The sequence below is a fragment of the Eurytemora carolleeae genome, unplaced genomic scaffold (genome assembly GCF_000591075.1).
Source record: "Eurytemora carolleeae unplaced genomic scaffold, Eaff_2.0 scaffold364, whole genome shotgun sequence".
Taxonomy (NCBI): Eukaryota; Metazoa; Arthropoda; class Copepoda; order Calanoida; family Temoridae; genus Eurytemora; species Eurytemora carolleeae.
This window is the reverse complement of record NW_019396261.1, coordinates 17,260-45,029: the sequence shown is the minus strand read 5'-3', so window position 1 is coordinate 45,029 and position 27,770 is coordinate 17,260. Positions and strand designations below refer to the sequence as shown.

General features: G+C 31.7%; 1 protein-coding gene across 4 annotated transcripts in view; it reads left to right on the top strand.

Moving 5' to 3' along the window:
• The window catches only part of LOC111699592 (tryptophan 5-hydroxylase 1), a 47,949-nt gene extending 20,498 nt beyond the window's left edge, over positions 1-27,451 (top strand). For 3 of the 4 annotated variants that reach the window (XM_023470296.1, XM_023470297.1, XM_023470298.1), the window contains 22 exons: positions 5,542-5,591; positions 5,731-5,770; positions 7,735-7,788; positions 8,168-8,249; positions 8,442-8,478; positions 8,767-8,836; positions 11,974-12,038; positions 12,274-12,333; positions 15,285-15,320; positions 15,573-15,600; positions 17,081-17,166; positions 18,516-18,618; positions 18,938-19,029; positions 19,183-19,264; positions 19,383-19,422; positions 22,582-22,635; positions 23,130-23,199; positions 23,352-23,418; positions 24,622-24,727; positions 25,045-25,118; positions 25,195-25,248; positions 27,378-27,451. In XM_023470296.1, coding sequence (XP_023326064.1) covers positions 5,542-5,591; positions 5,731-5,770; positions 7,735-7,788; positions 8,168-8,249; positions 8,442-8,478; positions 8,767-8,836; positions 11,974-12,038; positions 12,274-12,333; positions 15,285-15,320; positions 15,573-15,600; positions 17,081-17,166; positions 18,516-18,618; positions 18,938-19,029; positions 19,183-19,264; positions 19,383-19,422; positions 22,582-22,635; positions 23,130-23,199; positions 23,352-23,418; positions 24,622-24,727; positions 25,045-25,118; positions 25,195-25,227 — 1,329 coding nt within the window. In that variant the 3' untranslated portion in view covers positions 25,228-25,248; positions 27,378-27,451. Of the gene's footprint in view, positions 1-5,541; positions 5,592-5,730; positions 5,771-7,734; positions 7,789-8,167; positions 8,250-8,441; positions 8,479-8,766; positions 8,837-11,973; positions 12,039-12,273; positions 12,334-15,284; positions 15,321-15,572; positions 15,601-17,080; positions 17,167-18,515; positions 18,619-18,937; positions 19,030-19,182; positions 19,265-19,382; positions 19,423-22,581; positions 22,636-23,129; positions 23,200-23,351; positions 23,419-24,621; positions 24,728-25,044; positions 25,119-25,194; positions 25,249-25,568; positions 25,998-27,377 lie in introns of those variants that run through there. The other variant, XM_023470299.1, reaches the window with a different exon arrangement.
• Positions 27,452-27,770: the final 319 nt, after the last annotated feature.

The following is a 27,770-nucleotide window of genomic DNA, read 5'->3' as shown; positions in this document are numbered from 1 at the left end:
ATCAAATTAAAATCAACATTCGTATCAAAAATCCAACCAGTCTCACAGTCATAATATCAATCACTAACATTCGTATCAAATTAAAATCAACCTTATTGTATCAGATTCATAATAACCATCCTTAACCCGTACTATCTATAGAAACAAGCTGTCATGGCAAGCTGTCATAGAGAGAGAGAATTAAAGAAATATTATCCGGTATCGCGCATTCTTAGGAGTTTTATCTATCCCCCCCTCCGCCAAGTTAGGAACGACGCCATTTTCTTCCTACTTTACTTCGGACCTACTGAAACATCATACCTAAGACAGCTGACAGTAATTGTTAGTGGTCAGATACAAACTTTTTGAAAATTGGATTCACGCTTTTTTTTACATGCAGATTGATGTATATTTTTGTGTTCTTAAATTAAAATACATAAAAGGTGAAGGATACAAACCAGCAGCGATCAGCCTATAAAAATACTATTAAAAGAGATAAAAATATTCAAATCAAATAAATACAATGGTCTCCGATCCAATCCATGTTTGATCAGAGAATGCTGAAGATAATAACGTTCTGTTCCCAATCCTTATCATTATTGACTTTGTTCCCTTTGTTTTCATGTCTGGTCACAAGCTGTGTCAGGTATGTGGGTGTGTTGAACCAGCTTGGGTAGGCCAGTCGACCTGGTTGGATGCCTTTCAATACGAGTGTTGTTATTGATACGATTGTTGTTTGTTTTGATACAAGTGTTGTTATTGATACGATTGTTGGTTTTGATACGAGTGTTGTTTTTGATACAAGTGTTGGTTTTGATACTAGTGTTGTTTTTTATACGAGTGTTGGGTTTGATACAAGTGTTGGGTTTGATACGAGTGTTGGGTTTGATATGAGTGTTGGGTTTGATATGAGTGTTGGGTTTGATATGAGTGTTGGTTTTGATACTAGTGTTGGTTTTGATACGTGTGTTGTTTTTGATAAGAGTGTTGGTTTTGATACTAGTGTTGGTTTTGATACTAGTGTTGTTTTTGATACTAGTGTTGTTTTTGATACTAGTGTTGGTTTTGATACTAGTGCTGTTTTTGATACTAGTGTTGTTTTTGATACGAGTGTTACTTTTGATACAAGTGTCGGTTTTTGATACGAGTGTTGTTTTTGATACGAGTGTTGTTTTTGATACGAGTGTTGTTTTTGATACGAGTGTTGTTTTTGATACGAGTGTTGATTTTGATACGAGTGTTGTTTTTTTATATGAGTGTTATTTTTGATACGAGTGTTGGTTTTGATACAAGTGTTGGTTTTGATACTAGTGTTGGTTTTGATACTAGTGTTGGTTTTAATACTAGTGTTGGTTTTGATACTAGCGTTGTTTTTGATACTAGTGTTGGTTTTGATACTAGTTTTGTTTTTGATACTAGTGTTGTTATTGAAACGAGTGTTGTTTTTGATACGAGTGTTTGTTTTGATACGAGTGTCGGTTTTTGATACGAGTTTTTGTTTTGATAAAAGTGTTTGTTTTGATACGAGTGTTGTTTTTGATACTAGTGTTGTTTTTTATTCGAGTGTTGGTATTGATACGAGTGTTGTTTTTAATAATAGTTATGACATTTGGTTGCAAGAATTGGGGATTAGAAAATTAGTGCGTGCCTGAGGCTCAGCTACTTTAACTGCACTGGAATGAGAAAATTCTTCACAACTGAGTGAAATTTATTAACTTAAGAAAGGAATTTGTAAAACTTACAGATATTTGCATGAACTTGATAGTTTAGTAAAAGTGCAGGAAAAAGTTTTCAAAACAATAATTTTTGAAAATACTTAATTTCTGAAATTTGATAAGAAACTCTAATTCATCATATCCAATTGTCGAACATTTTGATTTCTTGTCGTTACGTGCTTTAACACCCCCCACCCTTACCTACAGGTCTGTCTAAACCTTTAGTTTTGCATATTCCTTTAAAGTACACATTAAACAAGAAGAATTAAAACTTTAAACTTTTTTAATCATTTACTCAATACTATGCATTATAGAGCATATAGCACCGGCCAGCGTCGGTGTGGTTTAAAATCGTGTTAAATTATATTAAATTATAAAAAAGTCCACTAAATCAATTATCTTTAAATATCTGTTAAGGCTCTCATTTCCCATTGTAAAGCTAAAATACCATAGATCTATCATAAAACTCTAAAAGGTTTGTTTGCTTTAAGAAATAAAATACATATGTCATCTTAATTCCTGATATGAAATATATACGATACACATATATATTATATCTACATAATATGTTGACCAGGCAGGAATTAAATTATGTATATTATTAAAAGGAACTGAGTTCTTGTTACAAACTGAAGTTTGTATAATCTCTATATCTTTGCAACTCGAAGCCGCAGACCTTTGATTTTAAAAAAAATTCCATGCACCCAAAATGACATTCATATTGCTAACAATATCAATTTTTTGTATGCGTTCCTCAACCACTAATCATATTCCTATATCTTTGAAACTTGAATGAGTTAACCTTCGATTATTCAAACTTTAAAGATGTAAGTTAATCTAATATAATTTAACATTTGAAATATAAATAAGGCTTACAATAACAGGTTGTAGATATATTAGAATTGGAATATTTGAGTTAAAGGAGAGTTATAGCCGGCAAAAAGGATGGAGCGATTGGGCTGAATGTTTGTGTGGACACTCATGAGAGGGCTATTATAATTTAAATCTTAACCTATATGGGCAAACCTGGTGTAATAGACTTGTCACAATTTATGAATCAATTGTTAAAAATTGTTATCAATTTCATATTTGTAATTATGCGCACAGTAGTCCTTTTTCCCCCCCCCCCCCCCTCTGGGCAAAGGTTGAAATCAGGTGTTCTGGGTAAAAAAAAGGGCTTGGCCTCATCATCAAAGGGATACTTTCCCCCCTTAAAAAGGAAGAGTTGGAAATCTACTTTCCTTTAAAAAAAATTGCATTAGTATTTCCCTTTCACCTAGAATATCCCAGCCCCCACTATAAAATTGCATTAGTATTTCCCTTTCACCTAGAATCTCCCAGCCCCCACTATAAAATTGCATTAGTATTTCCCTTTCACCTAAAATTTCCCAGCCCCCACTATAGCTATATGCATTATGCAAGCTTTTAGCAAATACAGAAGAATACATTTTAATACATATTCCGTGGACTACAAAGGTCTCAGGACTTGAGAGAATAATACAGAACTATACAGAGGGAATAGGGATACATTATAATATGTAGTCCTTGAATTATGACTACAGTGGACTAGAAAGGAGAGTAGTCTCAAAGACTATCAAGGGCTTCAGAGGGTATAATACAGAGCTATAACAGATGAATACATTATAATATGAAGACCTTGAATTAGAAATAGTGGAATAGAAATGGGAATAGTCACTGGACACAAATTAGGACTTCAGATGGTAATACAGAACTATATGTAAAGAGGGATACATTATAATACAGTGATATCCAGAGAACTATTCAATAGGAAGACGACTTCTAAACTCAAATTATGACTGTAAATAGTCCAATTAGCAAAGGAAACAGAAATTGTTCAGTGTAAGCACACCCTTATGGGAATTAATAAGTGTCCAGTAAAACTATTTGCTTTCTACAACATCAAATACACTTACATATTGCTATGAAGTCGTCTTCCTATTTTGGAGTTTTCTCTTTATCACTGTTTATAGTCCTTGAAACGTGACTACAGTGGACTATAAAGGGGAGTAGTCTCAGGAGACTAATCAGGACTTCAGATGGTAATACAAAACTAAACAGAGGGGTACATTATACATATAGTCCTTGAATTGGGACTAAATGGCCACTACATAGGGTAAATGAAGTACACTTAATATAGAATAACAGCATTTTTAAAGCGGGGGGGGGGTCGACAACTTTGCCCCCCCCTGACTAAAATCCTGTGTACGCGTCTCTATTTGTTCAATGTTCATTGCACATTGAACAATTTCTTCCTATGATTTTCATTTGAATTTTTGAAATCCTTTTCACATTCCACATTTTAATGGATCCAACTGTATATGATTCTTATTTTTTTAAACTTAATTATGAATTTTCAACATATCTCTTCACCTTGATACAATCGCACACTTGCTTTCAATAACAAAACTCGTATCAAAAATAACACACGTATCAATAACGACACTTGTATCAAACCAACACTCGAATCAAAACCAACACTCGTATCAAAACCAACACTCGTATCAAAACCAGCACACGTATCAAAACCGAAACTTGTATCAAAAACAACACTTGTATCAAAACCAACACTCGTATCAAAACCAGCACACGTATCAAAACCGACACTCGAATCAAAACCAACACTTGTATCAAAACCGGCACTCATATCAAAACAACACTCATATCAAAACCAACACTCATATCAAAACCAACACTTGTATCAATAATAACACTCGTATAAAAAACAACACTCGTATCAATCATCTTCACATAATAAAGCTTTTCGCTCATATATGTATAATATTTATATATTTATATGTTAGCTCTAGCTGGCCAAACGGCTGGACCGAATTGGCTGACATTCTTTTAGGGAACCCTTGAATACACCGGGGGTAACATAGGTTTTAAAAAACTTTTTTTTCTTCAAAATTCTCTTTTTTTTCTTTTTAATTCGATTTGTTTTTTAATGCTTCTAAATTTCTTGGGGAACTCCAGGGCCACTTCAGCTAACATACCTGATATAGTGTTTATTAAATTTATTAAGTCCATTTATGGGGCTCTTGGCACTATAGCTTTTGCTCGCCCCCATTTTAGAAAGAATTCATTTTTGTACACCAAAAAAATAAATTCACCATCATTATTATTAAATGTGGTATGGGGTGTGGCTGGGTAATGTACTTTTAAAGAATTAACGGAAAATTCTGTTTCTGTTAAAGTACGGAATGACTCGTACATTTTCTAATCGTCAACGAACGAAATGAATCTTCTATAGCAAAATAGAACAGGCAATTTTTGAAAAATTTCGTTAATGTTTAAGGGATAGATTACATGAAAAACATAAAAAAACTTTTCTAATGTGTAATCATGTTTTTGCATGACGACCTTGTATTTCCCATTCTAAAAACATTGTCCAGCAGCAACCTCGATGCAAATTAAACGGATGTCTGTACAAAAAAAAAACTAGTAAATCTCTCTTTAAACACCCTTTTAAGTGTCTTAATTATCACGCCAATTTTTAGTTTAATTAAAGTTTAAAGCAATCAACTTCAAAACCGTTTATTGTCTCAGTGAGTCAGTGGTACTCAATATTTTTATTCGGTATATAGAATTGGCATGCCAAACATAATAAGCAGCTAAGCCTGAAGGTAAAGCATTCAAAACTCAAATGGTACATGATGTTATTAGTCGTTACAATGAATAAACAGTTACTACTATACACATTACACAGATACTATGTTCAGAATTTATAATATTTGCCTTAAACAATTTAGACTTCTCAAAATCCAAGAAAAAATCGAAAAATCTGCGAATTTCTTTTTCTATTTTTTGATAATTTTTATCTTTCAAGAATGAGAAGGACTTTGAAATATATTTGGAGATCAACAGTGAAAATGCTAGGAATATTTTGCTTTTAGAGAAATAAAAAAACCATTTTTACATTAATTCTTTGCCTAAATTTAAATGATTTCAAATTTAATTAAATTACCCAACACAGTAAAACACGCGTATAAGCAAAACAAATGGGTTGATTATTAAGAGATTGGGATGATATACAGCATCTTACTGAAACATTGAAGGTAAGTAAAGTCAAGAGTTATGTGCTTTAAGATGGAATTTAAAGAATTTGAGCCGTGGGTTAAATCCGCCAAACCCCGGTTTAAATTAAGCGCCGGCCTTAATCTTGAAATATTTGATACATTTTTAAGTGGAACCAACCATTTTTAAACCGCGGCTTAAATTTAAACCGCCGCTTAAATTCTTTAAATTCGGCCATAGGAGTATCTAAATTTTACAGGTGTTTTTAAATCTCAATTCTCAATCTAGTAGATAATAAGGAACTGACTTATTGCCACACACTCTTATTTTCTAATTACTATATCTTTGCAATCGAATAATGATGTAGACCTTTGATATTTTAAACATTGAATTGTGTTACCTCATAAAATCTGTTTGAAATATCAAAGGTTTAGACCGTTGGGTTGCAAAGATATTTAGATAACAAAGTTTGCGTTTGCGGCAAAAGCTCAATTCCTTTGTTTAAGTTTCCTTAGACATTTACGGTAAAATATTCAAATATTTCTGAATGGTTTTTCAAGAATTTAAAAGTAAAAGCATAAAATTTAAAAGTTGTTAAAAAGCATAATTGTTGGAATCTTTGAAATCAATGACAATTTTAACAATCAAAGTTTTTCATATTCACACCGATCATAATGACGACGCATCAATATTTTGAAAAGCTGAAATATTTTGAAACGCAAAGATTATTTTCGAAAATACTAACTGAAGTAAAAACTTTTGTTTGAAATGGCGCAAATTTCAACGATTGATCTCAATAGAGTGATTAAATTTTCTGTGATATACAAATATACAAATATACAAATATATATACTAATAACTCCAAGAATATCAGCAGTGCGTCATTACTTTTTTCCTTTTCCCCTCCACTCATATCCTCCATCCTTATTTACTCCTAGCCAACTATCTTTGCTTTGCTTTTGTTTGTAATAAATTTATAATTTTTAAATTTGTTTTTGTATAGGACCTATCATTTCAAACAGCCCTTATTGGCTAGATAGGTCCTGATAAATGGTATATGAGTTTATAATAGTTTTAAGAAAGGAATTGATTCTTTACAACCAGCTTTGATTTTTAAATTCCTATATCTTTGCAACCCAGTGTCGTAGACCTTAGATATTTCAAACTAAGAATTCTGACAGATCAAATAATCTAAATTTGAAATATCAAGAGTTTACACCATCAGGTTGCACAGGTATAGGGGCTATAAAAAACGTGAGATTCCTTAATGATCTGTTCATTTCTTTGTGAGAAGATTGCGGAGCACTTCCTTCTTTGTTATCATTAGTCGAAATATATTTATGTATCTAAATCAATAAAAATCTATAGGCCAGATTTAAAACTAAAGAACGAAAAGTTTTGACTTAAATTTTAAGTTCATGGTTAAATGCCACTTCTGACTTAATTTAAACCTGAACTTTAACCATGAGGTTAAATATTTAACCCTGTGGTTAAATATTTAACTCCCCCAAATTGACGAGTTAAAATTTAAACAAGGGATAAAATCTTGTCTATCATCATTCAGCGCTAAGCGGCATTCAACTAATTACGATATATTTAAAAGTAAAAACCTTGATTTCATAAATTTCACGTTTTAGATTAATTAATGTTTGCACGTAAACCCAAAATACGGTTGTAACTGGATATATGTTTTGTTTTCCGTCACGTAAATAATTTAAAATTTAAAAAACAGCTGATTACCGATACTTTGGTAATAATGCTCCGTAAATATTTTTCTCTGATTGGTTAAGATTTTTCCCGGGAAATTCAAATTTGAAATTGAGAAAGTTTAATATTTCAGTAGCTACTCATTATTTTACAGAACTTTTAACCTCAAAAAATTCGCGCATTCTTTAGTTTTAGACTCTGCACAAGATGGAGATCAAAGCTTGATCTCGAGAGTCCCAACATAAAAAAAATAATACATATTTACTTTATCTATACTTACAAATGTACATACTTTCAGGGTATTGATCTCGGTCTAGTGGACAGAGCTCCTCTTGTTAAAGAAGTTTCGGAGGCAAGCATTATTAGAGTTTTATTTATTCAATATAAGGAGTTTCAAAGTTTCACGTCGAAATAATTTTTTATTTAACGTTTGTATTGTTGGTTTCATTTATATGATAAAGTTTTCTTCATAATTCCACTATGCACTCAATGAACTCTCTTATTCTCATGTTATAAATATAATACATTTTTTTGGAGGTTTTCAAATATTTTCTCCTGAAAACTTAATTTTGTATATTTTTGTAATATTTCATGAATAAATAATTACTTACTTTATGAATGGTGGATTTTCAAAGTATACATTGATAAAAATAATTAGGGAAGTTGAGTTTAAGTTACAATTTGTGTTTTTTTTTGTATGATTAATGTTAGTTTATTGTATATGTCAACAGGATCTTGGGATGATCCATTTTCCTAAGTGTATTGGCGACTTGGATCTCTGCCAAAAGGTTCTCATGTATGGGACAGACCTAGGGACTTCATACATTAAATTGAATTAAACGTTTCTTAAGTAAATATATTTTGTTAGGCCCAATATTTGAACAAATCTACAGTCTCTTTTTTGGTAGAAAAATGCTTATCATAAATTTTATGGTTAAAAATGCAATTAGTAAGAATCATATGGCTTCAAATTAAAAAATGTATGATTTTGTATCTAATGTACAGATGCAGATCATCCTGGTTTTAAGGATCCGTTGTACAGGTGAACAATTAATTAAAAAATATTCTTAAATGCCCAAATGGGTATTCAATCTTCATTTAAAATTGGCACAATCTTTTCTATCGACGCAATGGGTTAGCCCCGAAAGTGTGGATGAACCCGTTGGCCTATATATGAAAACAAATCTTTTTAACATTTGACATTGGCGTTTTCCTAATTTAATTTCATAAAACTTCTTATATGAAAATGGTATTTCTTATATTTTGTAATATTTGGCACCTCTAAAAATTTGTGAAAGGCATTTCTTGGACTTTGAATCTATAAATTTAGAAAGAGAAGGAAGTTTTTTGGAGATTTGGCGCTCATCTACCGACATGGACAAACCATACCGAGAGTCAAGGTAAAAGGGGGGCAATTCGACCCTTTGTGACAACAATTTTTGTACAGGCTGCCTTTGGTTCTAATGATTGAGATAGAAGGCTAAAATGTTGAGTGCAGCCTCTAGTTGTGGTCATCTATATTAATCACGATGAAAATTTGAGATCAGAGATCATTGACCTCCGTTTTGACCTCCATGAACTCAGAAAATACGGGAAAGTACCACTTTTTTACTCTAATTCAATTATTTTAAGTTAATCAGACATGTTTTCTTATTTTTTGCTAACACATAAGTCATGACATCAGATGATTCTGAAGGTCGTAACCTCCAAAATTTGCTTACCTCTGGTGGTCAGAAAATAAAATCAATGAAGATAAATTTTTTTGTGGATTCAAAAGGGGTAAAAACGTGTCAAAAAGAGGTATCAGAATGGAATCAGAGCACCAAAAAAACCTATGATTTGATACCTCACATAACTTGTTTTCAATGATTTTATTTTTTGACCTCCAGAGATAAGACAATCTTGGAGGTCACGCCCTACAGGATAATCTGAGGTCAAAAAGGGGTATCAGAATGGAATCTGGCCTGTAAAACCCCAGAGGTCTAATTCATAGACTACTGCGACTTTCCTGACTTACTGGTCGACAAAATCAAGATGAAGCATGGAATCTCTGTAACTTGATACAATTTTGTAAATATATTTTCCCCCACTACCCCCCCTACTTCCCTATTTCCATTTTTAGCCTGGATGTATAATTTAGTTGAAAACCAGACTAGAAAAGTTATACCTTAATACATAACACATGTTTTTACTTGTATGGAATCTCGGTAGTTTTGTAAATATATTTCCCCCCCACTTCCCTATTTCCATTTTTAGTCTGGATGTATAATTAAGCTGACAACCCTACCAAAAAGTTATACCTCAATATATCCTGCATAATTAACACATGAGTTACCCTCTCCAATGCTGCTTACCTTTTCCCCATTATTGGCTATATGTCTAGTTTAGTTAGAAAAAAGTCACCCCTCATGATACATCTGGATCAAATATCAAATATGTTTTAAGCTGTGAGAAGATTCCCCCTCCTCTACCCCCCCCCCCTTACCCCTGCACTCTGTTAACAAATGCATATGTTTGTGCATGTCTAATTTTGTGTGTTTGTAAAATATACAAGCTGTTGACTTAAAACCACTAGGTGTCTCTAAAAGTTTTCCGTAAAATTAAAAAATTTAATAATTTCATTAAGAAAATGTACTAAATTTTCTCTCAGGATGTTTTATATATCTTTTAAGACTCTTTTAAATCATAACAAACTATGGCTAGGTCTATGATGAGAAGTTTACACTGAAAAAAGGAATCATTTCCGAAGAGATCTGGTTAAGGCAACCTTTGGAGGCGCTTATCAATGACATGCTTTTATCTGAGTGACATCTAAACTCTGATAATTCAAGTTGACGTGTGTTACCTAAAAGAGACTAAATAAGTTAGCAAACTGTCCAATCTGTCGGCTATCAGCTGTAACTAATAAAATCAAACACATGCAACAAAATGATTTACGACGGGGGGTAATGCGCAGAGGGGGGTATGAAACCCGACCCTTAACTTTTAGTCTACTGATTCCGCATGATAAAAGTAAACTTTTAGTCGGAACAGGGTGACTTGGGGTTTTACCGGGAGAACACCAAAAAAAACTATGATTTGATACCTCATGTGACTTAATTTCATTGATATCATGTTTTGACCTCCAGAGGTCAGCAAATTTTGGAGGTCACGACCTCCAGAATCATCTAAGCCCAAATAGGGGTATCAGAATGGAAGCTGAACTCCAAAAAACCTAAGATTTGATATCTCACATGACTACTGTTCTTTGATTTAATTTTTGACCATTTTTGGAGGTCATTATCGAAGGGATGTCAAAATGGAGGTCGGATATATTTGTCTATATCAGTGTATGACATATATGTTAGCAAAAAATATGAAAACGTGTCTTATAACTAATAATAATTAAATTACAGTGAAAAAAGTGGTATTTTCGGGTATTTTCTGAGTTCATGAAGGTCAAAATTAAGGTCAATGACCTCCGATCTCAAATTTCGTGATCTATGTAGATGACCAAAATTAGAGGCTGCATGCAAAATCTCAGCCTTCTATCAATTATTAGTACCAAACGCTGCCTGTACAAAATTTGGTGTCACACTAGATTTATTTCTTCAAAGGTTTTCCTATTATGAAAATATTTGCATTTCTCACAGTTAAAGTTAAAGTTAAAGTTGAATTAAAAGATATACAGTATATGCAATACATATTATGCACTATAGATTACTAATGACGAGGTTTTATAGTTTCATAAAACCCTTCCTAGTTCACTACTCAGATCGGTTGAAGACCTCAAGATAAAAATCTGAAGAATTCAACACTTTTCGTTCAATGCAAAAAATCTTTTAACTTTTTTGTTATTTTCCTTTAAGCAATATTATCATAGTGCCTATTTAGGAGCATATACTAAACATATCATTACTAAACATATCCCAACGAAACACAATGTATATAAAACATATCAAATCAAAACATTTCTTCTACAAAACATATCAGCACATAATTAATCAATCAGAAAAAAACATATCAGGATACAAAACATTGCAAAACAAAACATATCAAAATACAAAACATATCATAATACTATTTACATGTCAAATCCAAAACATATCAAAGACAAATAGTAAAAGAAAAACTTATCAAAAACTAATTTTTTAAATTGTTGGAGAAAAGTATTTTTTCAAGCTCATTTTTTGCTATATTCCACAATAATTCACCTCTATGTTAATGATTGTGTTATATCTTCGTTACCTCATTCAACTTTTGCGATTAAATACAATTCAAGATTTGAATTTTAACCATTACTTAAATATAGTTATTAAGTTTTGTATTTGATATGTATTGTATAAAAATTGATAAGAAATTTATATGTTTTGTAATTTGAAATTCTGTTTTTTGATATGTTTAGTAGTTGGATATGTTCTGTTTTGATATGTTGTAATTGGATATGTTTCTTTGGGATATATTTAGTGATGATACGTTTTGTATTTGCTTCCCTATTTATAGTTCATTCTAAATACTTCCCAAAATGACAAAGAGTCTCTAAGTTAAGACTATTTAGTACACGACAGAAGAAGTTGAGACCTGGGGACAAATACTACGAAAATTAAGGGAACTTCATCTCAGGTGTGCTTAAAATTCTTTTTCCACACCCTTTAAAGGAATATGGTAAGAGCTAAAATAAGAAACCAAAAAATAATAAAGTGAGAGGAAAATGAAAGCGTAAAAGAATTGAAAAAATCACAACTTCATGCATCTTTATAATTCTAAGACTTACTAAGACTTAAAGACAGAAAACCTCTCAATTTCCATCATGTTTTTTTCTTTTCCTGAATTATGAATGAATTTTTGTTGGTTTCAGATATGCATGCAAGGAATTTCTTGAAAACTGGGTGGAACTTGTGGATACTTGCCATTATAGGAATAATAATCAGTATTGAACAGTTTCTAAATAATTAGAAATATAGTAAGTTGTTCTCAAAAGAAAAAAAGAAGTTGCGCATAGACTAAATGATAAAGACTACTTATAAAATATGGTACGCCCAGAAAAAAAGACCATACTAATTTTTTCAACCATTTTTACATGTTCCATACTTCATTTTGATCTTCAATTTTATAAAAAATCTAAGTTTGATATAAAAAAAAACATAAGATTTGATGAATTTATTAATGGAGAGGATGAAACCAAAGCTAAGGTTGAGAAGAAATCATCTTTGAAAACTGTGTGCCAGACTGTCTTGGCAAGCTTGGTGTATGTTGTGCGTGGAGATCCTGCTGATGAGTGCTAACTCTATCCAGGTCCTAAACATAATGAAGGGTTGAGAGAATTAAGTTTGAATTCTGGTGGGGTAGGGTGGCTAGTGTGTGACACCAGTTCTCGTTAGATCACTGAAGTTAAGAACACTTGTCCACAGCCAGTAACTGGATTGGTGCCCTGACTGGTGTTCACTGGTTCGATTCCTGTACTCCACACAAATCTGTGGTTTCAAAGACATTTAAAGCCGACATTTGGTTAACCATTTATGACCACCTGACAGATGTAGGAAGACAGAGGGGCGGCTGTCAACATCTCTCGCAGTGAAAGGGTGCAAGCTTTCTACTCAACAAGAAAGAAGCTCTAAGTGGATTGATCCAAGTGAATGGTGATGGATGAATGTGCTGCCAGATTACAACCCCTGGTAGAACAATATAAAACCCAAACAACACCAAATCTTTGCAATAGAAAGAATTTCGAGATTTGAATGTAATTAACTATGATTTTTTGCAGTGTAGGATACTTTTATTTGTGAGCTCACTAATTATCTACTTGTCAATTCACAATGAATGTATTATTGTATATTCAAATTTTGATTTTTAAATGAATATTTTGTTTAAACAAATATCAATCAAAAACAAATCATTAAAAATTATATTTTTCAGTTGGCTTGCTGTCTATTTACATGAACGGGTTGCTAGTAAAGCTTAGAGATTGTGCTACATTGTGAATCTCTTTCTTGGTGTTGTGGCCTACTGCGATGTTTTTCTGCTTCTATCTCCTACCTGAAATGGTTTACAAAACCTACTGCAACTTTGAAAAGAATGCGAGAAGAAGATCAATTAAAATCCAAATCCAATTTTGACAAGTTGGACCAATATCTGCATATATATATGTCTGCAGCATCTCCTGTTATAGCTGGGGGATTGTGAAGAAGACAACATTAGAGAAGAATTAAAGTTGTTAGTTCACAACTTATGTATACATTTAATTATTAGTCACATATAATCTGTAATCTAATAATCATAAATCAATAAATCATAATAAAATAAAACGCTAGGCTCAAGGTCACCTAGTATTAAATTAAAGGACATAAATGAGCAGTTAAATGGCAGAGATGATATTTTAAAAGCTTAAACGCGAGTCAACCCAGACCTGAAAAAAAGACTTTTGCGCAGGTAAACCCAAGTCAAAATTGATTATGATTCCACTAATAAGAGACTGCCTAGAGAGCTTCTTCTCTGTAGCAGACAGATCATCTGTAACAAGGAGATGTAAATTTCAAAAATTTCATTTTTACGTAGATACATTATTTTCTTGGTATGTTTATATAAAACCTTTGATCAAATTTGACACCACAAATATTTTCAAAAGTGAAAACCCCAAACTGGTTGGTCTTTACTAAATCTAATGCCATCCCAAATCCTAGTCTTGACTTGAGCTTTACTTGGGTCTAAGTAGACATTAAGATGTTAGGTACTTTCCCAAAGGATTTTTCCCAAATGGAAACTTACCAAATGGCAACTTCCCAAGGATATTTTCCTAAGTGGCAACTTCCAAAATGTGCAATTTCCCAAGTGGCAACTTCCCAAGTATGTCCTAGCCACAGCTCTTGGACCCCAGCCTGTGTTAACCATTGGGCTTGGCCCCCTAGCCCGTCCTAGTCGCAGTGCTCAGCTCCCATTGTGCCTCAGAGGGCCTAACAACTAACCTTTGGGAAAATGACTTTGGGAAAGTGCATTACACCAAATAGAAGGCTTCCCATTTGTATAAACCTGTGCATTCAATGGGTAAACACAATATCCTTTACTTCCTGAATTCAAAAGCCTTCTACACATCCTGGCATCCTCGACATCATTACAACATTTTGAAGACAGTCCCAAAAACATAAACACTAATTTAGACAGAATACTGTCCTTAATAAGGAGACAGAAAATAATTCTAGAAAGAATATAAAATATGTCAAAATTGATGGGGTGGAGACAAAGCAGCAGAAAATGCAATGTGATCCTCTGACTAATCACAAATTTGACCTAGAAGTAAAAAAAAAAGGCTGAGTAATAAACTATGAAAGACCCTGCCGCTGAAATATAAATATTGAATCTTGGGGTCACATGACCAGTAAAGTTTGGCAGTAATGGAGGATACAAAAAAAAAATTTCTACATTTTTCCAACAAAACAATATGAGGATTTCGAGAACAAAAATGGAGTATTCTGAAAACAAGATATGTTGGTAGTTGTCAGAAGAAAATAATCAAAGTGGGAGCAGGGGTGTGAACAGAAGAGAAAACCATTCTGTGTAACTATCATCTATCCTATAAAAAACATTTAGATATGAATTCTTTCTAATTATTTGTTCGGATACAGAACAGATATTAGTAGGCACTTTTCTGATTCTAGTATACTCAATTATTTTCAATTTGTGGACTGAGCAAAAAGCTAGATAAATTAGTTCTAAAATTTAATCTTATTTCAAAAGCAGAATATTAAATATAATATTTTAAGTTTAAAAATAAAATCTAAATTTTCCTTGACTTATTGTTTTAATGGGAAACTATTTTTTCATTAACTATGATTTGCCACAGATATTTTTTAAAAGATTAATATTGATTTATAGAGAGGATAATATACCTCAGCTGGATGATATCAACAGGTAACAGTTGCATTGTTAGTTTTGTTCTATATTTGTTTGGTTGAACAACTGTTGGTGGGATTGATTTTGGTAAGCATATTTTCTGGTTGGTAAGATGGTTGATATACATGATTGATAATTTTATTAGATTATTTCTTCATAAAAAGGCATTTTTTATAACATACCCCTAAAATTTTTAAACTACCAAACCTTTTTATTTAGGACCAAGTAATAAAATTTATGGTCACATATTAAGATATTTCTCTTATTTAGATATCTTAAGTCTAAGACAGGATTTCAGGTAAGAAAAAAAATATTTAGAAAAATTTAAGCATTAAACTTTTACCTTGTATTGGATTTATCTTATCCATTTACATGAAATCCTGACAAAAGGATGTTTTAAATAAATAGAATACCATGTCTACTTATTAATTAATATCTTAACAATAATGATGGATTGATAATTATTTTTTATTATAGATTTATTTCGTACACAATTAAAGGTAAAGTGGTACAATATGATAAGACAAAAACAAGAATAAAGTATATAAATATAGCTTCTAGTCGGAACATTAAAAGTTGATCATGGTTGCGATCTCATTATCATCAAAGTTGTTTAGAACAAAATTATCTTCTTCAATTTTAAGTAATTCATGAAGAATGGGTAATTTCTATTCTTGGTCTAAAGGAATATGATTGTATAACATATTTTGTTTCACGCAAAATTTGTTTAGATTTCTAGATTGTACATTACAATCTTGTGGAATAGATTCAAGATTTTTACATAAAACAGTTCTTAAATCCTGTTTACTTAGATCTACTAAAAGTCAAATACATTATAAGGGTAAGGGTAAATTATTTAAAAGTATCAGGCAAATATTATCAGTATTCATGACAGGGTTACTTACAACTATACATTTTGTTTTTGATTTGGAAACATCTACATTTGTGCTAAATTTTAACTGATGAAGACTAGCAAATTTTTCACAAACATTAGTCATTAACTGTAGTCCAGATCGACTCGGAGATAATAATATAATGTCATCCGCATAAACCCAGATTCCTAGGTATACGCAATTTAGTTGACAACCAACTTTCAGATTTCTAAGTTGAATAATCAGATCATTTATATAGACACAAAACAATAAAGGTGAGGAAACTGCACCCTGGCGTACATCATTTTTCACATTAAAAGGTTGAGAGATAATGTTCCCCCATCTCACATTACACATTTGATATCGAGTAAATATGTATTAAGCATCTTAATATCAAAGGTGATATTTTTCTTTTTAAAAGATTAGGAAATAGTTTAGCCCAAGAAACCATGTCAAATGCTTTACTTAGGTCCATTGAACAGGCAAATATAGGCCTGCCTAGTCTATTATAATGATCTATTAAAGTGTTTATCGCCCAAGTACACATGGATGTGCTAGGACATTAGTGCGTAACATGTATCTAGAAAGTTCGAGAATACACTGCAAAAAAATGCCATTGCTTCAACAGAAATATATATATAACATTGAACAGGAAAATTACAATCAGATAATAGATAAATTGCACATTCTGTGTGGTAGAATAATAGCTGCTTCCTTTAGCGACATATCAACATTAGCTAAATTTATATCGCACAGAGTGTGCAGATCGCAAGGTAACTATATAATGCTATAGCGTTGTTTTGCAGTGTTTGAAAGGAAGATAAAATTGATTTTTACAAAGAACTTTTTTAGAGAGGAAAGAAATGCATTTTTAGAACTTGTAATTTCCTGATGTTTCATCTTTAGATCCGCCCAGTAGCAGGATATCTTTCTCCAAGAGATTTCTTGGCTGGCTTGGCCTTCAGAGTGTTTCACTGTACACAGTATATAAGGTAAACTACTTAAAATTTAAAAAAATCATATAATAATATTTCTTTTTAAATTTAGATAATTCTTTAAAACAATAATTTTGCATTGCAAGATTTATCTAAACATAAATAATTTTTCAAAAGAAGGTATTGGCCACTTAAATTTTTTTTTTTTGACAGAGAAGTCTCTCAGTGGTTTCAATGTTATGTTTTAGTTAAGAATTTCAACCCAAACCCCGCTATTTCACTGAAAAATCTTAAAATAGGATTTATAAACAAGCTTATACTCTGACTAAATCAAGGTTTTAGCATGCTACCGACACCCCTAAATCTTTTTTGTATGACATCCATAAGATGCTTCTTGAGGACGCCCTCAGGATATCCTATTGAAAAGAATTTTTTTTTTTTTCTGGGGGGGGGGCCAGTGTTCGCCCTGAATTGCCAGGGACTGTAAAGAACCAGTCTGGGGTCCAACAAAATTTTTTGAGGATGCCGTCGGATGTCTTGTGTAAGCAAATATAAGACGAAGGCAGGGAGGTGGGGGTGGTTGGAGAACAGCTAAAAACAGCTGTTGGAGAAACAAATGTGGCGATAGTCAGACAAAAATATTTACACACACAAAGGACCCCTGCAGAGACAAATGCAATCAGTAACCTGATATCCCAGTTCATGAACAGTGTACGGAACCTTGTCTTTTCGGTCTAAATATGACTAGCTCTTAAGGAGTAATATGGGTCTTGAGGACGTCATATCCCCATGTCTTTTAAGTCAATTTTAGACTTCCTTGGTCATTTCCCGTTCTTGCTGGGATATAAACACAAGACAAATGCATTTTAAGAGGATTATTGTGACAAAAACCAGTCACCCCCACATGACCACCTGAATACCTTACTGGGGATTCATAGAATTGAAGATTTTAAGATGATGATGATGTAGTAAATGCCAATAGGGCAACCAAGACTGTTAAATCTTGTAAAAAAATGTACACGTTAACAGTAAATAAATAAAAATTGTAGCATTGTTAGGGACTTTAAAAACAGTGAAGGAAACTCGTAATGCAAGGTCAGGTGAAATATATAATGTTTTATAAGTTGCAGTACAAGTTTAATGTTTATAAAAACAATAGCACCAAATTATAAGAAATGGTGTAATGTAAGCTATCAAAACCACCACATCATTCTGTTTATATTTCTAGTTGATTAAATTTAATACTTTACATTAGGTGATGATAGGGTTTTGTACTGGCCCTTGGTGGGCTGCATTATAGGGATTCTACATTGGTGGCTGTTTCACGAGATTTGTTGAATTTGACAATGATAGAGGTTCAAACAGCCAGGTTAAGATTTTAGCCCTTGAATTTTATGCTTGTTTAGACATTCCAGTGATCCCTTCTATACACCTGAGCCTGACTGCTGTCATGAACTATTGGGACATATGCCAATGTTTGCGGATTCAAGCTTTGCACAGTTTAGCCAGGTAAAAGTCATCTCTTTATAAAATAACAAAAGTGTTGAATCCAGATAAATATCAACTGTGAATATATTCAGGCTCCAGTTTTATAAGGTACACATAATCCTTTTTTAGGAAAAAGAGAAGAAAAAATCGATATGATAGAAATTAGAACAAAGACTATTTTTCCATGTTATTTGTTGTTCACATTGTTTCAGGTTGTAATACGCCTCGACAGCACGAATCTGAATGTGTAATTGTAAATGCATGCAAGTGTATGTGATAGGGCCCAGGGGTAGTAGGGCCGGTTTATCTGCAGCCTTAATTTCAACTTGACGCGATTTAGGAGATAGGCTTGGCATCATTGGGAGTGTCTGACAACGAAATCTCGAAACTCGTATCATGTTACTTCTTTACGGTCGAGTTTGGAATATGCAAGTAAACATTTTTTATTGTTTAATATGCATTTATTATATTACTATTTTTTTAGTTTAAATAAATGTATAAGAAACACAACAATTTTATCAAGTGTCTAATTTTTTTTGGCATTTGAGGACAAAGGATTTTGTTTTTGTTTTTAACACATTTTAGAGAAGGGAATGATTTCAAAGTATTTGGAGCTGGCCTTCTCTCCTCGGCTGCAGAACTAGAACATACAATGCAGGGAATACAGGTGAAATTCATTCAGAATTCATTTAACTTAAGTAAAGTTTAAATGAAAATTTCGAATTTTTACAAGCTCTAGGTTTCAAAACTTAAATATATTTTACTATTAAATAAAACATGTCTAGGATGGCAGTGTTTCACTTCTTCCCCTAGAGACAAATTCAGGAAACTGGATTAAAAGACAAAAGTACAGTAGATATTCATTGAGAAAATAGATTGCCATTTTACTCTACTCTTCCGGAAGGTTTATCTCACAAATTTTTGATACTAAACAGAAAAGAAATTTATTTGAATCCAGCAAGATGTGCTGGTGTGCATATATATATATATATATATATAACATCTATAGATATATGTTGTCTCTTGTATATATATATATATAACATCTATAGATATATATTGTCTCTTGTATATATATATAACATCTAAAAATATATAATGTACGCTGTCTCTGTTATATATATAACATCTTTATATATATTAAATACGTTTTCTCTTGGATATATATAACATATATAGATATATTATATACGCTGTCTCTTATATATAAATATATAACATCTATTAATTATCATATATATTGCCTCATGATCTCTCCTTAAATCTATTTACTTAAAAAGTTTTGTTATTATTATTAAAATTAGGTGGGAAAAAAATCAAAACAGCCAAGAGCTATTGTCCACCTAATTGCTTTATACTTGTACTGTTAATATAATCATCAATTTGTAATTGCAAGTTCGTTCTGTACACAGATACATGTATTTTAGACTTTATATATCTATGTATCTATCTATCTATCAATATATCTATCTACCTATCTATCTATCTATCTATCTATAAATTTGGCTTGTCTGGGGGTTTGTTTGTTTGTTTGTTTGTTTGTCTGTCTGTTTGTATCCAATAAACGTCAAAACAGCTGAACCGATCGGGCCCAAATTTATTTTTTTGTGGAACATCACGTGACCACAGGGAAGGTTTTTGAATGATCAAAATTTCAAATATTTGTCTCCATCAAAATTCGATCTTCATTAAATTTTTGAAAATTTTGAAAATCCACGAAATTTTTTGTGAAAATCCGCGAATTATTTTTGTTTTGTTTTACGATGTACACAAAGAGAACATGTTTACAATTAATTTAGAAGATATGGGCGCGAAGCGCCCTCTAAGGCTAGTATATATATATTTCTTTTTAAATAAGAAATGTGATGTTAAAAACTGAAATATAACATCTATAGATATATTATATACGTTTTCTCTTGTATATACAGGGTGAGTCAAAAAAAAGTGTGATTTGCGGCGCCTGGTGAAATATTGTACCTTTTTTGTGCAACACTCCTGTAAGGTGTTTTTTCAATATTTTTTAAAAATTTGTAATTTTTTTGTTACTTCAATGGCCCCAAAAAAATATCCGCGAAACTTTTTTTCTTTCAAAATGAAAAGTTCAGACAAACAAAAATGTGTAAATAAATAGTTTCTATCGAAATCTAAAATTTTAAAAAGATTGAATCACAGAAACTTTTTTTTTTCAATGGTTCTTAAGGTTTCGACTGAACAGTGTATATTTAATACTTCAGAATATACTAAGAAGAAAGGAACTAGAGAATTTAAATAACTTTTCATTAAAACTTAGACCAGAACTAAAAATTGCGAATTCCTGAAACCGCCTTTGTACTAAATATATATAACAAATAACAAGAAAAACAAAACATGTCTTTATTTTGATTTAAAAAAATGTGTGTTTCAGTTTAAAATATGCTCAGCGGCATTCTTATTACTATTAAGTCGTCTTCAATCAATCAATTAATCATCTAAGCATAAAAAATATATATATTATTATCAAACGGTTCCACCACAATTTGTATGGTGAAAAGTAATGTACAATTTAAACTATATTGAATTGATAAATTTATCAAATGATGAATGGGTGAATTGAAAAATTGATGAATTGATGAATTGATGAATTGATGAATTGATAAATTGATGAATTGATGAATGAAGGAATTGATGAGCTGATGAATTAAGGAATTGATGAATTGAGGAATTAAGGAATTGACGAATTGATGAATTAAGGAATTGATGAATTAATGAATTGATGAATTCGTTTACAATACTTCCCCTATTTTGAATTGATAAATTGATCAAATGTTAAATTGATGAATTGAAGAATTGATGAATTGATGAATTGATGAATTGAAGAATTGAAGAATTGATAAATTGATGAATTGATGAATTGATGAATTGATAAATTGATAAATTGATAAATTGATAAATTGATAAATTGATAAATTGATAAATTGATAAATTGATAAATTGATAAATTGATAAATTGATAAATTGATTAATTGATTAATTGATTAATTGATGAATTGATGAATTGATGAATTGATGAATACTACTATAATTTTTAGATATTTAATACTTCTTTAATTCCCCCCCCCCATATCATTCCTCCCCAATTTCTAAACAATTGTACATGTGAAATATACTGTACTTTAAGCTATGTCTAATATTTGACCTAACTTTATGTTTGAAGTCAACAGCTTGTATATTTGACAAACACTCAATTTAACAAACAGTATTACAAATTTATATTTCAAAACAGTATAAGAGGGGTAAGTGGGGGTAGGGAGAGAAAAAATTTTCTCACAGCTGAAACATATTTGAAAACATATCCAGATATGACTTTTGTTTGATCAAATTAGACATCTAGCCAAGATGGGAAAAAAGGGAAGCAACAATTTGAGGGGTAATGCATGTGTATTGACAGCTAGAAAACAAGATTCTCAAGATGAACTGACAAAAGGCCCGCTGGAATCAGTCGTTGAAGGATATATATTTTCCAACAATATTTCCCGATTGCAACAGCAGACACACAACAGAATGAACCCCCGTCTCAAAAATCGATAACAAAAAATTCTCTTTATTTCCTGAAAAAAATTACATATATTGATAATGTGCACAAATGTTGTAATGAATGTTTATAATGAAAAAATCCTTACGATCTAATAGATCTTAAAGATCAAATAGTCTAAGTATAAAATATCAAAGGTTTATAGTAAAAGGTTGCAAAACTACAGGGGTTATAAAGTTTCAGATGTAATAATTGTTGACTGATGGCTAACTACACTTTGCGACGATTTTTTCGAAATAAATCTTAAGGGCCTCAGATATAGGTATTAGCCTGACTTTTAATTATCTTTTAACTTAACATTATTTAAGGTTGAATTTTAAATTATCTAGAACCCTTTCATGACAACTTTATCATACAATATAATGGAATTGTTTATTTTGTTTTCTCTAAATCATCCAGTAAATTGTATTCAGTATTTTCTGCTGAAATTATAGTCACAGATTATCAACATCAATACTTTTGTACAGGTAAGATTCGGAAAAAAACTCCTAGAAATATTTAGAATTTAACTTTAATTCTAGATCTTCATTGGCTTTAAAGATATTGAAAAATGATGAGTCTTTTCAAATTCTTTAAATTCAAGCAAAGAAAAAGTAAAAAGCTGAAACGGTTAAATTTCAAAATCCAGATAAAACTAATATAGCATATTTCATATTTTCAAGGCATGAAAATATTGTTGATTTCTGTTCGGTAGTCTTAAAAATTTAGTTTTCTACAAATATTCCTATTAAATATAAGGGATCTTTAAAAAGTAATTTGAATACAAGGTGTCTCGAAAAAAACAACCAGTCTTAATCTAAAGTTTTAACCGAGATTTTTCTGATCTGTTAACTGATCTTCAACATTCAGAAATTGCATAAGTAAAGTAGGCGGATATAAAAAATAATCAAAACAAAATTGTTCTGAAAAAAGACTAACGATTTTTTTCGGTACAACCTGTAAAAAATGTTTTGTTGTGCAGAGACTATAGAGCAAGCAAAAGAGTTTGTGCGGACAATTGCAAATTCTTTAGAGAAACCTGTTCAGTTAAGGTAATGTTGTATCTTTAGAGACACCTGTACGTTCAGTTAAGGTAATGTTGTATCTTTTTGAATTTTGAAGACAGTTACGAAGAAAGGAAAGAATTTTACGAATGAAAGAAAAGAACTATTAGATAAAGAATTAAATATTTTTTTTTGTCTAGGTATAACCCGTACACACAATCAGTAGAAGTTTTGAATAATTCAGACAAAATCTTTGATATGGCCAAGGTACAATATTACTAAACAAAGACCTTTTTTAGCCTTTTACATGCGACATTCGATTTGGCTTCCTATGCCAGTCTTAAAATAGGCCTGCTGCTTAAAGGACGAATTCGGTTGTTTGATACATCGTTTTTTAAACCAGCTTGAAACTTTTTTACATTTTAGAAGACTGTTGGCTCGATTTTTTTATCTAAAAAACTTTAGGATTAAAAAAATGTTTGCTGGTTAATTTCTTGCTTGGAACGTTCCATAAAGAGAGATTTTAAGATGCTGCATAAACGTTGTTAAATTTTTAATCTTTGAACAACCTTAGTGCCTTTAAATCAAAATAAAAGGCCAAACATCTAACAAGTTTTATTGGGAAACTGAGATTGCTAACATACTTTACAGAGGAAATATTAATATTTTGTTTAAAGGGACCGTTCACTTATTTGGGTAATTTCAGGGTAAACTGAACTACCTATTCGCTCTTGATTGGTAATAGTCTTACTTTTCAAATACAACTATGGCCGGAGAAAAAGCCGATTTTTCGTTCAGAATTTGAGCGGAAAGGGACGGTCCCTCTCTGTAGACACTTTGATGTTTTTTTCAGTAACAGCAGCCCAATAACATTTAAATTTATTATATTTTAATGTCATTATGTGTTCGTTATTATGAACTAAAATATGAAAACTTTTGATATTTGAGTTAGCAAGAAATTTACGTTTTCGTATTAAAACATGTAAAATATGTATACAAAGACGACGTCCTAACGACAATCAATTAATCATTACTCGTATTTTGGTTCGTAGATTTTGTAGATTTTGTTCGCGGATGTGCACAACTTTTCATTTGTCATGCCGCGTTCAATTCAGCTTTTTACACAAGCAATACACAATTTTGAATGCGATAAAATAGTGTTATTTTAGAAATAGAAAGTTAAAAACAACAAAAATTAAATAATAATGACATTTACAATTAACGATCAGATACTACAGTTTAATTTTATATTCAAAATTTATTTTGATTCACAACATACTGAAAAAAAAAACATCAATTAGTGTCTATAGAGAGGGACTGTCCCTTTGTGCTCGAATTCTGAACGAAAAATCGGCTTTTTCTCCGGCCACAGTTGTCTTTGAAAAGTAAGACTCTTACCTATCAAGAGCGAATAGGCTGTTTAATTTACCCTGAAATTACCCAAATAAGTGAACGGTCCCTTTAACGCAGGAATTAAGAGGAGGACTCTGCATTGTAGCATCTGCTTTAAAAAAGATTCAAGATAAGGATGGAGAGGATATTGATCCTGATATTGTTGCAAATATACTTTCTAAAGGTACATTTTCTGAATTCATTACAGACTATTTATCAGATTATTCCATTATTATTCAAAAACTTTAGGCGCAATCTTTTAATTTTTTAAAATTTAAATTTAATTTTTTTTAAAAACATTTTTAAAGAAAATGTGACATACATAAAACGATAATAAATTATAAACTCAAAAATAATTATTTTGATAAAGTTAGTCTTGCATCTACTATTTTTATTTTACTTTGTTTTCAAGGTTATAACGAGAATATCTATCAACTACCAGTTTAAATAATTATTAAATAGTAAAAAATCCTTTATTAATCTCAAAACGTGCAAAACTAGGTTTGGATATAACACCATACGCTTCTAGAGCTGCTTCACCCATTGGTAGTCCTACTGAAACACAAAAACCAAAGGTTTCTTTATAAATTGACATGTTTTTTGATGATTCTTAAATGAACTTAAAATTAAACTATTTATTTCATCATTCAGTTTGCAGATTGTTTAGCAGTGCCTACCATGTAGAAAAAATATTTTGATTAAAAGGTAACACCACCAAATATTTTAGAAGATTTCTACAAAAACCTTGTTAACATAGTTTACAGCCCTATTTCTGACGTGGTGGGGTGGATTTAGACACTACCCAGGCTTTCGATCTTGATATTAAACTAAACAATCTTGTACTGCATGTACATAGAACCCATTCATCTGATTTTCACTGATATTGACACCGCTAAGTCTTAAGTCTAAGGGGTAGTTAAATTGTACATAAACTTTGCTTTGACTTTTCCATCATGTACACAATATCAACAATATCAATATACACATGCACTGCTCTACTTAAGCCGAATTTTTTTTTGCATTAGCCTAGAGAGTGTAGAGGAAGGTATCTCTATCTTCATTTTTTTAAAACTAAGTGATAATGCAGGTACTCCTATTTCTTCAAATGAACTTTGGGGTATGAGCATTTTTTTTTAAGAGGGGTTGTAATCTGTCAACACATTCATCGGTCCACGCTTCATTTGTTCTGAGAAGAGAGTTGACAAGATTCCAGCTGCCTTGGGATTGCTTAGGCCCGACTCCCGAGAATAGTATAGAGTGCAGGAATTCTTCTTATATACTGGAATGAGGCCTGGGTGCCTTACAGAAAGGAAACACCACACTCATTGCTCCTAATCATTTGTCCACCCAGATTGAATACCTCTAGGTACCTATGGCTGGCAACCATCAACTCTCCCTACTTGCCCACCTTTCCTCTCTTTAGTCTTTATCATCATCAGGGGGCGGAAACGTCATGTGTGTGTGTCTGTACCAAAAGAGTGTGTGTAAAGTTTACCGTACCGAAGGTGTGTACTGCAGGTATATACAGTACATAGGAATCTCGGTTTTTGTACAGTCTAGGAGAGTACATTTGTTTATTGTTAATTGTTTACTTAAAAATAAGTTTAATATACATGTAGTATACTATTTATATATTTAAGTAAACAATATACAGCCAAATTTTCATGCAAAGAATATTACTTGCTTAAGGTTTACAATAAACTAGTCGTTATTTAAGCTTAATTATAATTGACAACATTGTTCTGCAATTTCCTTGACTGTAGTCATGATGTGTGTCTGTACCAGAAGAGTGTGTGTAAAGTTTACTGTACTGGTCTGCAAACCAGACTGTTACATTCTGCTCTCATGCCAGACCAGCTCCATTTCTTTTCCCTTTATTCCTATTCCCTGATATTGGATCAATCCATGTAAAGCTCCTTTCTTGTTTTGTTGAAATTACGCACCCTTTAGCTGCAAGAGTTGTTGACAGCCGCCCCTCTGTCCTCCTACAACCGTCAGGCGGTCATAACTGTTTAACCAGATGTTAGCTTCAGATATTTTTTAAACCACAGGTTTGTGTGGAGTGCGGGAATCGAACCTCCAGTCTTGACGTAAATCCAGTTACTGGCTGCAGACAAGTTTGCTTAACTTCTGTGATCTAACGTGAACTAATGTTACACACTAGCCGCCCCACCCCAACTTTTCCAACGGTGAAAGACTTTGATCAAATCAAAAATTCAAATATTTGGAAAAAAATATTCCAAAAACTTGTAGAGTTTCCTCTATTCAGAATTTTGAATGATGTCTTGACATTACATAGATGTTACTTCCTTTTTTTCTGGGGGCATGCGACCAGGAACAGGAACCAAATATCTTTCAGGCAAATAACCATGAGGTCACAAATTTTAAAATGATAAAATGGTGATAATATCTTTACTGTAAGATTTTTTGGTATACGAAACCATCCCAATTCCAAGTGACACAAGTGGAATGAGCAAGGGCATGGTGCTACTTCATATATTAAAATCAATTGTAATAGATTCATCCTTTAATTAAGCAAAAAACAAGAAGAAAACATTGAGAATGTGTACGGAAAGGTTATTTGCCTGAAAGATATTTGGTTCATTAGGAAACAAATAATTAACGGTTGCAGATGAGAAGAAAACCGTTTCACGGTAATGCATAAATGTGTGTACTCTGTCAAACATATAACAGAGAAATATTCATTCTTTTGTAAGCAATTAATCAATGAACAAATGAATAAAACTAAGAATTAAGATTTTGAAAATTTTGGAAAGGGAAATAAATAAACAGACGAAACAAAATACTCCCTCCAACCACAACTTTATTTTCAGGTGACAAACTAAGTGCTGCTCAGTGGATGATTGTCCAATGTATTGATCATACATGAAATAAACTTTTGCTGTAATTTCTGATTATTAGATAAAAGTATGATTAGACTAAAAGCTCAAAATTTATATTAATTGAAAATGCTTGTTCCCTGCAGGGTGTCCCATATTTTATTGGATTAAAGAAAGAGCTCTAATTTCATGTTCAATGTAGATGGGCTTACAAAGTTTTTTTTTTTAAATATCTATCTGTCATTTAATGCACCCTAATATTTATATAGATATTTCCAAGATTATTGACAACAAACATCAAGGTTTATGAAAAACACCCATTATTATTTATAGGGAGTCCTAAGAAACATGACAGTTGGTGAATAGTTTTAAATGTCTTCTTCCATA